This window comes from Onychostoma macrolepis, chromosome 05 (genome assembly GCF_012432095.1).
Source record: "Onychostoma macrolepis isolate SWU-2019 chromosome 05, ASM1243209v1, whole genome shotgun sequence".
NCBI lineage: Eukaryota > Metazoa > Chordata > Actinopteri > Cypriniformes > Cyprinidae > Onychostoma > Onychostoma macrolepis.
In genome coordinates this window covers 42,761,373-42,779,422 of record NC_081159.1, presented here as the reverse complement: position 1 = coordinate 42,779,422, position 18,050 = coordinate 42,761,373, and the positions used below count along the sequence as shown (strand labels likewise).

Genomic DNA, 18,050 nt, shown 5'->3' with positions numbered 1-18,050 from the left:
AGAAAATCACAGCGCGGCACTAGGGGACCACGTGGTTCACGGCGCGTCGTGCAAGGCTTGGTTTTAAAGAGACGGAGCGCGCGTTATGTGAGACAAAAAGTTTAAAACAAGAACTTGTTGTGCCGACGACAAAATGAAATTGTAGAAAATGTTTGAAAAAGTATTCCTAAATATCATATATTTTAAATAGTCAAGTATTAAACAAGATTTTGATCATTTTGATTGCCAAAAAAATACCATTGTACTTACACTGTATTCCAAAGAATACCATGGTAAAAAGGACCCCAAAATATAATTTCACCCAGGTACCAAGTCTAATAAACAATGGCGACAATATGTATTTATGCACTAGAGCATAAATGATTAATCAGACTCTTCAGCTGAGTGTGTTTAGATCTGAAGTGCTCAGTTTGTCCACCTCAAGGGTCTGGATTTAATCAATTTGTGCAACTGCTCAAGAGGTTTCAAGGGTTTAACTGGTTTATGTCACACTATCACAGCAATAGAGTACAATACAAAGAATACAAAGGACTGCAGATCATGAACACACAACAACATATTGTATTGTGCATTTTGTATATTGAATGTTGCATTGTTTTGTATAATTTATTTATTTAAATTAAGTGAAATTCAAATGTAATGCAAATGAATGTGACTGCAACGATGATGCTTATTTTAATTGCCTTGCAATGCATGTACTATAATACATGATGCTGTACACTTGTAGTTTATCCTTGCAGCAATGGTTGCTGTTCTCTAAACAAGTCCAGCTGATCATTAACAGTGAGCAAACACATCTGAAGAGAAGAGGCCATTGATTATCTGCCTCATTAACACAACGTTAAGACGTGGAGTTCAGCTGATACGGTATCGTGTGGTCTACCTATCCTGATCTAACCTAGCTCACACGTCTTAATAGCTGTGCACATAGAGCTTGGGCTATTTCTGCTCTGGCTTTCGTCTTTAATCACAGATTGGCCTCCTGACATCAGCACTCAGCAAATACTGTAGTGCCGCCCCGACCCCGACCCCAACCCCGTTCAGGAGCCAATACTCCAGCAGTTCCTCCAGCTGGGATCTGATTCATCCTCCGATGAGCTGGAGTAGATCTGAGAAGAACCTGCAGCATCCTTACATTCAGATGATCCTCATATGTTCATCTGCACTGCAAAAAAATGATGTTACTCAGAACTTTTGTCTTGTTTTCCAGTACAAACATTTTTTAAATCAAGAGATATTCAATGAGATGCATAAGATATTAAGTCTTGCTTGCTGAAAAATTATTAAAGTTATGTGGGTTTTTGCTTACAACAACAAAAAAAGGTCAGAAAAATCTTGCTTTCCCTTTTTTTCTGACCCCATTAGCAGATGTTTGTTCTTGTTTTAAGCATAATTTCACTTCATTTTGATAGATTTTTCAGAAAACAAGAATCTCAAGTCACTTTGCATCTCAAGTAAATGTATCTTGATTTAAGGATATTGAGATATTTTTACTGGAAAACAAGACAAAAATATTGAGGCAGAAAATCATTTTCTGCAAAATATACAGAATATACAAAACATACAGAAAATATACAGAATTATATATTACTTATACGATATAAGTAATTGCCACTTTTTAATTAAAAAATATATGACAATATAGTTACTTATATATCATAAGGCATATAATTTTATATTCAACAATACACTTCATAATATATAATTTGTACATAAATGCGATAAAATATGGTACGTATATATTATATAAATATGTGCAATAAAAATATTTTGATATATATGGATTTACCAAGACATCAAATTGTCCAAAACCAATTAAGTATATACCACCACACATATTTTCATATATAAAATGCATAACTATGCAAACAATAAATTCAGTTTATGATTATATATTCAGATTTATGTAAACCCAAGCATTAACTCATGAAATAAAGCTATTATGTAAAAATGTAATGCGTTTTTTGTCTTCATTGCTGTATATATCATAGATGGTCCATGCATATATTGCAGTATGTTGAAAAATATAAGCACTAGCTCCCCCCCAAAAATGGAAATGTAAAAATTTGCCAATATATTCCCATACATTTTTGTTTTGTTGAGCTTTTAGATCAAGATGTTTTTCAAATCATAAGAAACATAGTTTGATTGAAGTGTAACCTGACTAACTTCTGTCATTAATGTAGTACAGAAGGCTGGCTGTTGATTGACAGACTGTAGCCCCGCCCACAGCTAGCCTACTTTAACATCTCTGGGCTTGTTATCAGTGATATGGCTTCTCACCTGTTTTTTTAGTCGTTATGACGAAATGATGGTGAAGTGGGACAAAGGTAGCTCAGTCTTTCAGTGTGCTTACAGACGAGGTCAAAAAACAAGTTTGACCAGAGACTTCCCATTCAGACAGTATTAAACTGTTTCTATAAAGCAAAATGCACCTGCAGCTCTGTCAAAACTAATAATATTCTAGATAACAGTTCTGTTCTGTTAGATGAGCTCAGGTTTCTTCATTTGCTTCATGTTATTTGGAATATCATATTACTGTCCAGTCAGATGATCATTTCTGAAGAACATGCTTTCCTAAGGAACCTGCTTGCATGACGGTTTTTGACAAAATTGCAGAGGGATTCAGTCTAAATCTCTTCTGTGTATTAAAACAGCAATGACAAAAAACAATTTAAATCATATTTTCATGTCAGAAACATGCAATGTCTGGTTAAGAGTTTCTAGAAGCTTCATTATGGTGAATATGTAATGATATAGTGACTCCCTCTAGCGTACAAATCAAAGTACTGCACAATCCCATAATAAATGCACATTTATTCTATGTATGCATATTACTAGGTCATATCTTTGTCATATGCCAGTAGAATAATCCAGAAACATTTTAGCAACTAGAAATATATTCACGATTTAAATTTACCTATATTTTCAGATTTATATATTCAGACTTATGACTATATATACACATGTACTCATGATTTTACATTTACATGTTCAGTTTTGTATCTATATATTCAGATTTACCTCTATACATTCCAATTTATGCTTATATATTCAGAATTATAACTATATTTTCTGATTTAATTCTATACATTCACAACTTACATTTATATAAGTTGAACTTGACAATTCACATAACTTTTTTTTTTAAATTATTATTTACTTAATTTTAAGGCAACGGGTTTCCTCAATTATTTTAAGTTAAGTCAACATCACTGTTTACAGTGTATTCTAATTTACATTTCATATATTCTGATGTACTTTTCTATATTTAGATTTAACAGAAAGAGAATGAGGAGGTTTCCATCTTAATGCGCTCATCTTTTTAGCAGCTGTGAGGCCAGCTAGTAATATGCACTTGTTCTGATTATTAATATTCAATATTGTTAATTTATTCAATAACAAAACCGGGACAATTATAGGTATAGTTGCTGAAACCAAATCAGACAGTCTTGATGCTACCACAGTCCAAAACTGAGCAACAGGTGGAGACTCCCACATCATGTGTAAAAAAGCACCTGCAACCTTCAAAGCACACAAGGTACAGTTTGGGTCAGTTAACCTCTTCATTAAATGGAGTTTACGAGGGGTTAAATATGTTCCGTTTATGAAATTAAAATGTATCTGTTGGTGGTCAGGATTACGAGAAGCCTCCTTTAGATTTACCCAAACATCCTCCCAGTTAAAATCTGGATCCAAGTCTGGTCAATCACGTCTCCACGTCCTGTCCAGTGACAGTTTAGAATAGCAGGCTTCCAAAATAAAATTATATAATGTAGACACCAAACCACTTACTTTCTTGAACAGCGATTCATTTATACAAAGGATGCACACGTAACGGTTGTTGCCAAGGTACGCCATATGCTTTGAGGGCCGATCTAAGCTGTAGATAAAAGAAAAAAGAAGAGGCTGGCAAATCAGTGTTAGTATCATTGATATTATAGTTTTAATAATTTAATATATAATTTAATTATTATATATTTTAATATTTTAAAGTGGATTTTTTTCCCCACTTTAATTTTAGCTAAAGTTTTCCTTTTGTTTTGTGTTTTTGTTATTTTTATTTTTAAAATATGCCTATATAATTTTTATTAATTTATTAGTTTATAGTTTTAGTTGTTTTATTACTTCAAGTTACAAAAACTATATAACTATAAACTATGTCTAAAATAAAATACGTTTTTTAATATTTTATTTCAGCTAACATTTATATCAGATAATGAAAATGTGGTTTTATGGTTTAGTCAACTGCAATAACTAATAACTGAGCTGAACATCCCTCTTGATATTACAATAAAAGTCTCACAGTTTGTATGTTCTGGAATTATGCACTTCTTTAAGCACTCGAGATGTGTCCATCTGATGACCCTCACCTCTGGAAAGCTGTGTGTGTGTGTGTGTGTGTGTGTGTGATATTCCTTACATTAGTACTACCAGTAAATGTTGATCTTGTGGGGACATTTTTTTGGTCCACATGAGGAAAACAGCTTATAAATCATACAGAATGAAGTGTTTTGAAAATCTAAAAATGCATAAAAGTTTAATGTGAGGGGTAGTTTTAGGTGTAGGGCTAGGGTAGTACAGTTTGTACATTAGAAAAACCATTGTGTGAGAGAGAGAGAGAGAGAGGGTGTGTGTGCAGACGCTCTTTTGGCTGGACGAGACTGAAGGGGTGTTTAACCTGAGCTCCATAAAACAGGCCGTGTGTGAAGCTCTTCTGTCCATCAGACCCACCGACATCAACATGGTGAGTGTGTATACATACAAATATACATTTACTATATATCTACATACATTACAAATACACATCAAAATATATTGTCATATGAATTAAAATGCATTAGAAATTGGTACAGTTTCATATATTAACATATACATCTAGCTCATACACATGTGCATGTTTATGTACTATTTGTAATAACGTGTAATACATTTTGGGACATACACATACATGTATATTCATTCTAAATCCTGCCAATGCATGTTGATATTATATAAGTGGTCAATGTACTTATTGTGTTCATACTGTACTGCAAAACACTATTGCTGCTATTGAGGAGGGATACGGGTAAGGTTAGGGACAGGTTCGGTGGTATGGGCAGGTTTAAGGGATGGGTCAACAGTGTAATTATAAATGTAATTACAGAAATTAATTACAGATGTAATTACATATAGGTTTTTAAAAAAATATAAGTACAATGTAAAAACATGCATGTACACAATAAGTGCATTGTACCAAATTATTAATTTAAATGTAAGTACATAGTAGTTAAGGCCACCTAATATAAAGTGGGACCATATAAGTAAATATAAAAGATAAACTTAAAAATTATTTGAAGATTTATACTTGTATCTTAATCTTTGCAGAGAACGTAAAAATATTAAATGAAAAATAATAAATACATCGCCTTATATGACAATATCATACATATGTTATATATTACATTTCCATATGAGACTATAAATTCATGAACTGTATTTTCATTCAATTACAGTAAAATTACAGTTGTGATGCAGAAATGTGTTATATTCAGTTATACTAGGATTTTAGTAACAATAAAAATCTGTGCATATTGGCTGGTCAGAAGTCTTCTGAAGAGACTTTTCTGAATGTTTTTCGAGGTCTATTTCAATCAAGAACAAATGTTTAAATGCATATTTATGATCTCTGTTCTCTTTTTAGACTTCCTACACTGACAAAGGAGAGAAGGTAACATGACTTTATGATTTTAAAGTATACAAAAAAATTTATAAAAAGATGATCATCTCATTTATAAATATTTATTATTTATAATGTGATGTTTGTTTAAAAATCTTCTAATTATGTAACAGCTATTTTTTAAAGTTGTTTATTATTTTTATTTTATTAAACAAAAATAGTTTAAATAGTTTTTTTATTATTATTATTTTGCAGCCAGAGAGAGGGAAATTTTTACATTTTCACCATGTGAAATTCTGGGTGGGAAACGCCAAACAGGTAAGTTAAATCTGTGCATGAAAAGACAGTTATGACAATAGTGAATTATGTGATATACAGTGCTTTGATATTAATTCAGTTTTCAGGAATGATAGTTTTGAACTGCTTTGATGCAAAAGGTTTAAATGAGAGTCTCTGATAAGATATTGGCACTGAATACAAACTTAGTGGCACAATTTAAATGAAACAAAAGTATTTTAGGCCGCTAATATAGTATGTTGCTTATATATTTGATTTGCTAATGTTAGCAGAAGATCAGAGAAGCTTCCAGAGATCCTGAACTAATGCAGATGACGAAGGTTTCTCTGAAGATGAAATCAATAACGTGATCTTAATCTAAGAGTGATGCAATAGCTCATCTCATCTGATCTCGATAGCCTCAGTCAAACAGGTTTACATATTAACACAGTTGACCAATGTGTCGTCATTTTGCACCGCTATTATCTTGTCTTGGTAGGTTTAGAGTTGAAATATTGTTGTGGAAACAATTTAAACTTAGAAACTGTAAATAAATGTAACAATTATTTACAAAAATGTCAAGTAACACTGAATTAAACAATTTAGAATTACAAAGACAAGCTCAAATATATATATATATATATATATATATATATATATATATATATATATATATATATATATATATATATATATATATATATATATATATATATATATATATATATATATATATATATATATACACACACACACACACACACACATTTAAAAAATATACAGGTATTTGAAAATGTATTTTTAAAAAGTTTTCAAAAATATATATATGCTAAAATATATTTAAATAAATATAATTATGTAAGTATATTTTCTATCACTTTGAATATGAATGAACATGAATAAAAACTAGACAAAAAACATTTGGACATTTTGGTATACGAAGGTTGAAACTAAATATATTTTCAATTTCATATTTTCAGTATTTTTAATTGAGCTTCAGAGTTTACAACATATATTTAGCATATATTTAAAATATATTTTGGCCAGATTTTTGTATTTATTTTTGTCATATGAGATAATATTTGTTTTAATTACAACTTCAAAAAGCAATTTATGCAGTGTTGTTTTCAGTTTTTTTGTTTCGTTTTGTTTTTTTCCAGCACAATCAAATTCCTTTTATTCATTTGTTCTAACAGCTATTTGATTTTTTTAGTCTTTTTATTCTTTAGTCTTACAATGGACTTTAAGACATGCAGCAAGCACCTGTTCATGTTGTTATTGCCGTAGGCTGCGGTGTTTTACTGTGATAAGTTTGGCTTCGAGCCGCTGGCGTATAAAGGTCTGGAGACGGGCAGCAGAGAGGTGGTGTCTCACGCCATCAGACAAGACAAGGTGTGTGTGTGTGAATATACTTTAATATACATGAATGCATATACATTAAAATGACTGGAAACAAACCAACTTCTTTAAGAAACTGCTTTGAAATCCAAACCGCACTGATTTCAGAAACACCTCACACAGTCAAATGTACCTGTTTTTTTCCCAGATAATCTTCGTCTTTGAGTCCGCTCTGAACCCTGGGAATGAGGGTATGAACTGTTTCAATTCATCTTAAACATTCTGGTGCAAAGAAAAAAACAGGCCGCATAATATTAATGTGTTAAATAAACCTATTACATTACATTTTGAAAAAAAAAAAAATTCCATTAAAAGATCAAGAAACAATGACAAGTGCTCACCAGCGTCTCTCCACAGAAATGGGCGAGCATCTCGTGAAACATGGAGACGGAGTGAAAGACGTGGCATTTCAAGTGGAGGACTGTGACTTTTTAGTAAAGGTAAATCATATTTAATACTGTCCATATATAATACTGATACTGCACACTATATGTTGTGCAGGGTTTCAGAAGTATGTTACATAATTCACACTAATAATGTTTATAATGTTGCATGATTAATTCAGTGGGGTGTCCAGTTATCATGTCAAAATAAATTTGATTAATTTGCAGAATTTCACACAGACAACTCAGATCCAGCATTTGTTCTCAGTAACACGCAACAATATCACTCTTACTATTCCTGCAGTATATATACAAAATATCAAAGAATGCATCAGATCCACTGGTAGTACTTACTGATGTTTTCCCTCCAGAATGATGTCACTTCCTGATGTCACTGATGCCTTTCCCTAGTTAAACAGATATTACAAGGATTGTTCTCTTTCTATTTTGCTAGAAAGTCTCTTTCTAAATAAACTCAAAAATTGATTTTTTAAAACTTTGGTTTTGTTCAGACTGTCAAAAGTTAAGACATTAACCTAAAGGTAAGACATTTTTACAACAAAATGAAAATGGAAAATTGAACATTTATTTCCAAAATGATAGCTGGATGCAACATGTTTTAAAAATCTTTATAATGCACATATTATTGCACTTTATTATTTTAAAAAACATCATCACATTTTAAAGTTAACAGTAGGATTGATTATTTATTTATTTACCTGCATTACATCAATGATTATGTGAGGGTTAAAATGGGTTTAACTGTCATGAAAAGAATATCAGAATGAAAAAAATCTCAAAAACATGGAAAATTCCTGCATAATGCATATTACACCTTTTCAATAATACACAGGGACTTTTTGTCTTTTGCTTTTGCATTACAGAAAGCAAATTTGAGGGTTAAAATGGACATCACAAAAAACAAAAGCAAAGCAAAACTAAACTAGAAAACATGGAATAAGATGAAAAGAATTATCAATGCATAATGCATTGCACTTTTTATGTAGGCAGTACAGTGTTTTCTATTCAGTTCACAGCCAGTTAGTATTCCATTCTGAACACAATCACCGCCGAGAAAATAACTGCACACACTGAACTGATTTGCCTTGAAGGGACTTTGGAATAAAAGCGTGTCTGTGTTCACAGAAAGCCAAAGAGAGAGGAGCGGTGATCGTCAAAGAGCCGTGGGTCGAGCAGGATTCAGGCGGCAAAATCAAATACGCCGTAATTCGGACGGTAAGTCAGCAAGAGTTTTGCCCAGACACACATACACTTACATTAAATGCTTGAGCTGAAGACGCCATGCTTTGCAGTACGGAGACACGACGCACACGTTTGTGGAGTACATGGGGCCATATAAAGGTCTGTTTCTGCCCGGATACAAAGAGCCGCTGTTCAGAGACCCTCTGTTAGCAAAACTGTGAGTCGTTTTACTGGGAAATTCAGGCCAGAAACATACTGAGATGCAAACGCTTGCCTAATTTATGACATTTCACAACCCAAAAATGCATGCAATTAGGCATAAATAACGTGTTTCAGCTTTCAAAAGCATCAAACTTCTCACAATGGGTTTTCTTTGTCTTGCAAAGGCCGCCGGGACATTTACGCTTCATCGATCACATTGTGGGAAACCAGCCAGATGATAAAATGGTGCCAGTTTCTGACTGGTAAGGGTCACACGTCCAACAAACAAATCAATACGACAAATTCGAGGAAATGTCACTGGCAAATAACGCGATGTCTTTTTCTGCAGGTATCAGAAGTGTCTGTGGTTCCACAGGTTCTGGTCCATCGATGATAAGCAGATCCACACTGAATACAGCGCTCTCAGGTCCATCGTAGTCACAAATTATGAGGAAACCATCAAGATGCCCATTAATGAACCAGCCACGGGGAAAAAGAAATCACAAATCCAGGTTCCTCCAGCAGATTCAGAAATTCTTGCATACATATTTCAGTTTTTTTATTGAATTCTTTAAGGCAGTGAGTCCTAAACTTTTTCCATCAGCCGAAACCCTTACGTAAAATATTCACCCCTGAAATATTTCTAAAATTTAACACCACATTCATGGTTCTCTGATGTTGCTTAACGGTAAAATGACATGCAGGTAAACACATCAGATACTGAATGTTTTTTTTTTATATATGCATACATATTTTTTAAGTTATATATAAACATATACTGCATGACTTGGCCAAAAAAAATTATATTGCAATTATTTTGTAATATATGGTGATTTTAACACCATATATTAACATTATAAACAGTATTATCATTTTTATCAGTGTTTTGAATCATTTTTTATTCAAAATTTCCATTTCATTTTAATTTTATTTAAATTTACTTTTTGCATATTTTTGTCATGTTTAGTATTTTTTTAAAAAAATCTACATAGTTTTTATTCTGAGCAGTTTAGTTATTTTAGTACATTAAGTTAAACTAAATTAAAATTAAATTTGTCCTAGAAATTAGCTGATTTTTTAATGTTGTAAATTTATTTTATTTCAGGTAACATCTATTTTATTTAAACTTTTTATGGTTTTAGTTTTAGTTAATTAGAATAAACTTGATTATAAGTTTTAACTCTTTAAAAACAAAGACATAGATATATTAGGCTACTGTTGTAAATTACAGTTGCATATAAAACAACAATACAACTTATTTTAATAGTTATAAAACAAATGTTATTTTTTGCTATACACTACTGATATTTATGTATTTTCCAGCTTTTAACATTTTAGATATTTTGGCTGAATACTGGTGAAATGCTGTAAACGTCCGTCCATAGAAATGTTGGAAATTATGTGAATGTGTAAATAATATGTGTAAAGTAAATAAAGTGAACCAAGCAACATTAAAATTAGATTAATTATTAACTTTTACATTCCAATTAAAATATTTATGAGCTTTTCATAAACTCACGAACCCCCATGGGATTGTAAAACCCCTATCTATGTCATTTTTGGATGGTAAAATATGGAGACAGTAATTTGGGGACATCTCATTGTAAACAGTGTAACATCCAACACCAGTTGTTTTTAATTTTTATGATGTTTGTTAATTCCACACTAGATAAGCGGCATAATAATTACTAGATGAGTAAATTTTTTAAATGTTGGCTTGACAATTTCTTGTTTGAAAGTTAAAAAAAAAAACATTGAAAAGCTTAAAGAGCAAGTTTGAAGATTTTACTCAGTCGATAAAATGTTATTAACATGTTGCAACACATTGCTAAAACATTTAAGCAAGTTGCTAACATGAATTAATATGCTGCTGGCGTGATTTAGCACATTGCTAACATGTTTTAACATGATTAAACATCGCTAGCATGATTGGCACATTACTAGCATGAATTAGCATGTTGCTAACATGATTTGGCATGTAGTCTTAGGATAGTCATTAAGCTTGGCTAGTGATAGACAGCTTAAATACTTTATATGTGATGTTTGTTCAAAAGTTTTGACCCCCCCTTAATGAAAATCTATGGAATTTTTGAAGATTTGAAAGTCCGTTTAACGAAAACCGTAACTCCGATCAGTTAGAAAAGATACAGCAACCCGAGTCAGACCAATCTTAAGGTCTGACCCAAGTTTGGTGGTTATAGCTCAAAAACTCTAGGAGGAGACACTGACTAAATTTAGTCTCAGAAGAAGCTTAAATAGTAGATCAGTGTTGGCTTTGTCAAGTGAAAAAAAAATTACCACAATTGTGATACACTTCACCTTTTTGCTAAAACATTTGAAATCTATAATAAACATCTGTCTTACCTCCATAATTTCCCCTTGTTGTTTGTAAAGGAGTATATCGACTACAACGGAGGACCTGGAGTGCAGCACATTGCACTAAACACTTCCAACATCATCCAAGCTGTACGGTTCAAAACTCACAGCGCCTCAATACGATTCATTCCTATGAGACTACAATAAAGTCAAATACAAAATCTTGACCTCTTTCCTGATGAATCAGATTGTGAACCTCCGAGCTCGAGGGTTGGAGTTCCTGTCTGTACCTGATAATTACTACGACACCCTACGGCAGAGTCTCAAGACGGCCAAGATCAAGGTGAAGGAGGACCTAAAAACACTGCAGGTCAGAGAAAGCAATATGACAGTACATTCTGTTCAATAAAAGGACACATTTGAATGATTTTTCTAATGCATTTTTCAAATGCATTCGTTCTTTTATCTAATGCAGGAGTTAAAAATCTTAGTAGACTATGACGATAAAGGTTACCTGCTACAGATCTTCACCAAACCCGTGCAGGACAGACCGACGCTCTTCCTGGAGGTCATCCAGAGGAACAACCACTCTGTGAGTCTGTGTTTGACCTCATTCATCCAGGCTTAATATGGAAGCCCGTTTTCGCCACTGAATTTAAAAAAAGGACTTTTTCTCAGAATTGTGAGAACTGTAAGAAAACGGTCTCTCTTTTTTCCCCTCAGAATTGGACTTCATAAATCACAATTGTGAGTTTATATCTCACAATTCTGAGGAAAGAAGTCAAAGTTACAAGGGGGGAAAAAGCCAGAATTGTGAGAAAAAAGGTCACAATTGTGAGAAAAAAGTCTGAATTAAACACACACATTGTTGTTTCTTATGCATTTACACACTCCTGCCATCGAATTGTTGTATAAACGCAATATCACACTCGTAGCCTTGAGATATGGCTGTATATTGGCACGATATATTGATATACGGCCATATTGCACCGCTACTCCTGTGATATTGCTCATATTTATGTGTATATACTGTATATATCAGAGCATATATACTGTCAAACGATTAATCGCATCTAAAATAAAAGTTTTTTTGTTTTGTTTATATATATACATACATATATATGTATATATATATATATATATATATACACACACACACACACACACACACACACACATACATATATATATTTATTGTTTTGTGAATATAGTAAACTTGATATCAGGATCAGGCATAAAATAATGTCATACAGATGAAATATACGAGATCAAATATATAGTCTTTATGGAGGTACAGTAAATACAGTACTGAGTTTGAATCTGAGCTCTGAGAAAACATGTTTGAACAGGCTCATAGTTTTATTAGGGGCTTTTTAAAGCTTGTGAAGTGAAGGAAATGCCTAAAGACAAGACATTTCTATCTGAATCGCACTAAAGGGGGGTTTACTTTCCTCTGTGGTGTTTAAACTGAGAAACAGAGCAAGAAAATGAACCCAATGACACTAACAGATCAAATCCAAAGACTGGTTTGTTGTTAAAGGACAATGAAACTCTAAAACACATTTCTTTTTAGATGTTAGCAGATATATACAGGTTGCACATCCCTGAAAACAATGTTAGTACTCATTATGTTTATTATTGAGGGGAACTTGGTTACTTTTTTTACTTCCAACTTTTCCAGCAAAGTTGGAAGAAACGTCACAAAATGTGAGGTAAATTATATTTTAAAGTTGATTATCGGAGTATGTTTTTGTGGAAAATACTTAGGATTTTCTTCTTCAAAATTTGACGTTTACTTCAAGTTCAATATTACTTGTGTCTTTGTAATTATTTGTGAAATTTACTAGCAATTTTTCAGTGAAGTATATTCTACACCTCAGATGTTGACATGTTTTATCTGGGTCTAATTCTTTGTTTTTTCATTATAAGAGAACCCAGTTAAACCTGTCACTCGGCCATGTCTTCTTATCCACTAGGGTTTTGGAGCTGGAAACTTCAAATCTCTGTTCGAGGCCATTGAGAAAGACCAGGACGCCAGAGGAAACCTCACGATTCTCACACCGGAGAGCCAGGGCGTCCCGAAGGCCTTTTACTAACACACACAACTGCATTAAGGTGATTTACTCTAGCCTCATGCTGGAGTGAAATAATATGACACCATCGATTAAAATGTCCAGGGCAACAATAAAGACATTTAATATAAGAACTGTATATCATTTTCTTATTTGTTCATCTGCCACATCCACTTTCAGAGTCAAATGGAAAAAAAAAACTTTAAATATTTTTCTGCAGAAAATGTAAGTGGTTATTGCCCGTGCTGAGGTGGTCTGGCTTAATATGTTGGTCTCTTGTTAAAGTTAGAATAGTAGTTTATTCAACCACTAATTTAACTTTCAATAAACATTTAATATACTTGCTGAGGAAGTTTGATCGGGTTTGGGTGAACAACCACTATAACTTTTAAAAATTAACAACTTTTGAAGTTGGGAAAACTCTTTTGTTAAAATTTTTTTTTTAAGTAGACTCAAGTTTTTATTTATTTATTTATTGAATATGGCTTGAGTCCCTTCCTTCAGACAAAATAGTTACTACCCATACATAATACAAAGATCCAAAAAAAAAAAAAAGATAGAAGATAAAAAGAAAAAGAAATAGCTAAAACATTAAATTAAAAAAAAGTAAAAACAGGGACCATAATTTTAATCATTACTTACTGTGTGTGTGTGTGTGTGTGTGTATACAATTATATATTAAATCAAATAAAATGAACACCACATTCTCTGTATTTTTATTTCAAAATAATTTATTTGTATATAATCGGAATGATGCCAGGTTTATACATCTATGATGGCAGCTGTACGTTTCATAAAGAATATCATTCCAAAAGTGAGAAAATAACATTTAAAAATTTTTCTCAGACCTGGACAAAAATGGATAAATATATTAGTAAATAAATATATTAGTGACATTAACCATATTGAAATGTTCTATTATATATAAAATACAACACTTTATTTTATAACCGTTTTGTCTTTCTTTCTTTTTTTTTTACACAAAATATTGAACATATACTGGCATATCCCTTGATTTCTGAAGGGATTTAGCTCTATTAAAAAAGGCAGTTTTAACTGATTTTCTGTGGAAAAGAGAGCGTATGAACAATACAGACATAACTGACGACCAACACAAAGGACCGATGGTAGAGAAAATAAAATCATCCTCACTGTTTAGTTTGATTGACGTAGAACTGGTAGCTACATAGTGCTTCGATTGTTTCGCTTTGCGTTCCTTTCTTGAAATCACATGCAGATTTTGTTTTTCCCAAGGCAAAGTGCTGTTTGCATCCTTTCTAGACAAAGCCAAGAGTTTTACATGCGAATCTGTATGAGACAGATGCCAACATGGAAGTGCAAAGCGGATCTTCCGTAATCTGTGGTAGTTGGTAGCAATAGCTGTGTTTACGTACTATCTTGATTTAATTACTAAAATTACTTACAAAATTCACTGCAGCTTAATGAAAATATTGGATAATTCTTATCTTTGGTTGACGAAAAAGTGAACAAATGACTGTCTAGATGCATCCAAGTATCTGAACTTAGGGTTCCCACACAAAGTATTGGAAATACAAGGTCATTTAAAAAACATGATTTCCAGGCCTAAAGAAGCTATGAAAAATAATAACATTTCAGTTAAAATAATTTCTTTCTTTCTCTATTATGCACGGCTTTAAAATCTTTAATAGACTGGAAGTTTCTCTTTCTGAGTCTAATCTCTATAAAATGACTTTAAAATCTTTACGATAACAACTGGAAAAGTCATTGGTCTTAAGGTGTGGGAACCCTGTACTGGGATTTACTAGATTTTGTCTTGCATATATTTTCATTTGGGATTCAGCCTCATTTTGATGAAATGTGACAGTATGAAGCCAAAAAGACTCATGGGAGGTGTTTGTGGTTCAAAGGATCGAGACCTTTGACCAGTTTGACCATTTACTGACAAAAATAAAATAAAAATAAACATTCAGGTGTTTGTCATGGCAAGATTTCCAGTGTTTCCTTTTCTTTAATTAAAGGAATGGTACAGGTTCAGAACTGCATCGGATATTTTTTTTTACAAACTAAAGGAAGGGTTTACTTCCAGCATGTCACATGTTTTAGCTTGTTTTGAACCCAGACCATACCTTTAAAAGGTTGGATTTTACAATATATGACAACAGACACTTCTGGGTAACAGAGTATAACTATGCTTGCAGGCAATGCGCATTGAGTCAACTCAAGTTTTGTGTGTCAGCTGGTATTGCCAGGAACATGACAGCAGGCTACATAAACGTATGTATAAACTTCATGAAGTGTTCATTTCATGGGTTACAGAGGCACTTTTGGTAAGCTTGTATTGCTGGTTGGTTTCTATGAAATGTCGCATCCCTTTAAGGGAACATGAGAGTCACAGAGGTGAAAGCAAAGCATTCTGGGAAATGTAGTCCTTCTCAGCCTGAACATTACAGGCTTAACAGACCAAAATAATGAAACAAAACAAAGCAAAAAATAAAAATAAAAATCTTCACAACTTTCCCTAAATATATTCAGTCAAATCATTCAGTTTTGATGAGCAAAATTAATAAATGAAGACACAAACATTTGTAAATAACAGCTGCCATTTCTGAATTAACAAAACCGAGACCTGAAACCTCAATGAAATGCTCCTTTCCAAGGACAGATGATATAGAGTAAAGTTCCCTATCGCTCCTCTGAGTTAATATCTGTCAGAGGTAACGAGAGGCCAACGCACAAGTACCTTTGAAGTACCGTCTCGCCAACAGGACTTTCTGATTGGTTATCTGAGGTAGTGCTGGAAAACCAGGCCAGACGCTTGTACGTAGCCCAACACATAGTTAAAAAGCTAGAAATGAAATGGAAGAGGCGGGTAGCATCGCAATGACTAGATAGTTAAAAATTAGCCAGTAGGCTCAGTGAACTAATGAAACATACTTTATGCAAGTACGCAAACACAGAAGTAAGTGCACAGCCGATGCATTGCAAGCTCTTGGTTTCGTTGTACATGCTTCGTATCTCAGTCTTCAAGGTATAACAATACCTTCATATTATGTTATTAATCAGGTAGCTGTTGTAAACAGAATTCCGCCATGATAGTAGTTAACCTGAAAGAGAAAAATTACTGTAGAACAAGACCAATTACACTAACGTTGCATTATCAATTGAATCGGTTCTGACACATTTCAGAACACGACAACCAAGCTTGTGTTGATAGAAGCGTCTACGTACTTGCATAAAGGACATACGCCAAGTCTAAGGGTGAATCCCATTTCTCTGTCTTACCCCTTCCCCTTACCCCTTCCCCTTAGTTTTGCGCGTTCACGTGAGAGTAAGGGCTATCCCAATTCTCGTTTTGATCGAGGGGTAGGGCTAAGGGGAAGTGGTAGATACCCCTTAAAACCAAGAATTTTCGCGAGCTTACTTGAAACCAAGGGGTACCCAGAACACACACCAGATCATCAAGTATTCAAGTATTTTCGGCTTAAATAATTTATTTAAAAATTGCGACAGTCTTGTTTTGTGCTCTAGACAGTCCTGTACATATATATTTGCAACCATGTTCTTAATTGAAATTTTTTAAAAATCGCTAGTTTGCTACGCTAACGTTACATTGCTGATTTGCACAACAGTCCCGCAGACTAGCCTTGAATGGACTCCATGCATATCTACAGTTTTAACAAGTTTGTAAAACGATCCAAAGTTTGTGATCAACACTTGTCGGCTCTGGTGATGTAGCAGCCAGCTAGCGACGGTGTATGATGACGTAACCGTAACCAAGTGGTGTCTCATTTCATAGTGGTATGTTTTCACCCCTAGCGCTTACCACTCGGTTTCGAGGGACAAGGGCTAGGGGTAAGACGAAGGGGTAGGGGAAGGGGAAGGGGTAAGACAGAGAAATGGGATTCACCCTAAATCTCAATGGAATACGGAAAGACATGTTTATATCTTGAAGGGTTTTCATGAAGATCACCAAGGAGACTTGTTTCTCAGACTTGTTTATAAGAGAAGATACTTATTGAATCCTGTTTTAAACCAAAGGAAAGGAAGAAACCATACTCAATCTCATGCACATCTTCCAGATCCTTTGATAACTGCCTGAATTAATACCACTTGTTTGTCTATGAAAAGTCGCATTTGGACCGTATTGGGTAAAGTACCAAGAATGACTTGTTCTGGACATTAGAAAGGTGCTAGTAACAGAGCGTCACTACTGAAGAGTACTTTGGAAAACCCATCTAATCGTCAGTGACTGTTGAATTCTTTGCGAGAATGAAATCTGAGGTCTGGAGATTCTGAGTAATTCAGTTTGATATTGCAGAAGATGTTTGGAATTATCCGGAAGACTCAACATGTGAGCGAAAGAGACAGCGAGAGATCGCCGAAGAGTTTTGTCCATTTCGGCTCTTGTGTAGCAGCGTGAGGAGTTTTGGATGAAGAGTTTTCTCAAACACCAGACTCTTCCTCTGACCCTGTGAAGAAAAAAAAAAACATGTTTCCATGTAAAACTCATTCAATTGAAGTAATAGTTAATTCAGTGAAAATCAGCTGTGTTCATTCGGG

The 18,050-nt window shown here is 33.5% G+C and overlaps 2 protein-coding genes across 4 annotated transcripts in view; one reads left to right on the top strand and one right to left on the bottom strand.

The window, feature by feature from the left end:
- The first annotated feature begins 4,679 nt into the window (after positions 1-4,679).
- On the top strand, positions 4,680-13,647 carry hpda (4-hydroxyphenylpyruvate dioxygenase a). Its single transcript, XM_058775096.1, has 14 exons — positions 4,680-4,747; positions 5,684-5,710; positions 5,915-5,977; positions 7,223-7,327; positions 7,482-7,524; positions 7,691-7,773; positions 8,863-8,952; positions 9,030-9,136; positions 9,306-9,383; positions 9,470-9,632; positions 11,515-11,586; positions 11,684-11,806; positions 11,912-12,028; positions 13,413-13,647. The coding sequence occupies exons 1-14, from the start codon at positions 4,745-4,747 to the stop codon at positions 13,530-13,532; spliced, it is 1,194 nt and encodes a 397-aa protein (XP_058631079.1). The 5' UTR covers positions 4,680-4,744; the 3' UTR covers positions 13,533-13,647.
- Positions 13,648-13,797: 150 nt separating this feature from the next.
- LOC131540371 (E3 ubiquitin-protein ligase RNF43) overlaps positions 13,798-18,050 on the bottom strand; it is a 131,212-nt gene continuing 126,959 nt past the window's right edge. For all 3 annotated transcript variants that reach the window (XM_058775093.1, XM_058775095.1, XM_058775094.1), the window contains one exon: positions 13,798-17,959. In XM_058775093.1, coding sequence (XP_058631076.1) covers positions 17,934-17,959 — 26 coding nt within the window. In that variant the 3' untranslated portion in view covers positions 13,798-17,933. The remainder of the gene's footprint in view (positions 17,960-18,050) is intronic.

Coding starts and splice junctions, on each gene's coding strand:
- hpda (XM_058775096.1), top strand. Junction 9,633..11,514: donor AAAAGAAATCACAAATCCAG/GTTCCTCCAGCA, acceptor TTGTTTGTAAAG/GAGTATATCGACTACAACGG. Junction 11,807..11,911: donor AGGACCTAAAAACACTGCAG/GTCAGAGAAAGC, acceptor TATCTAATGCAG/GAGTTAAAAATCTTAGTAGA.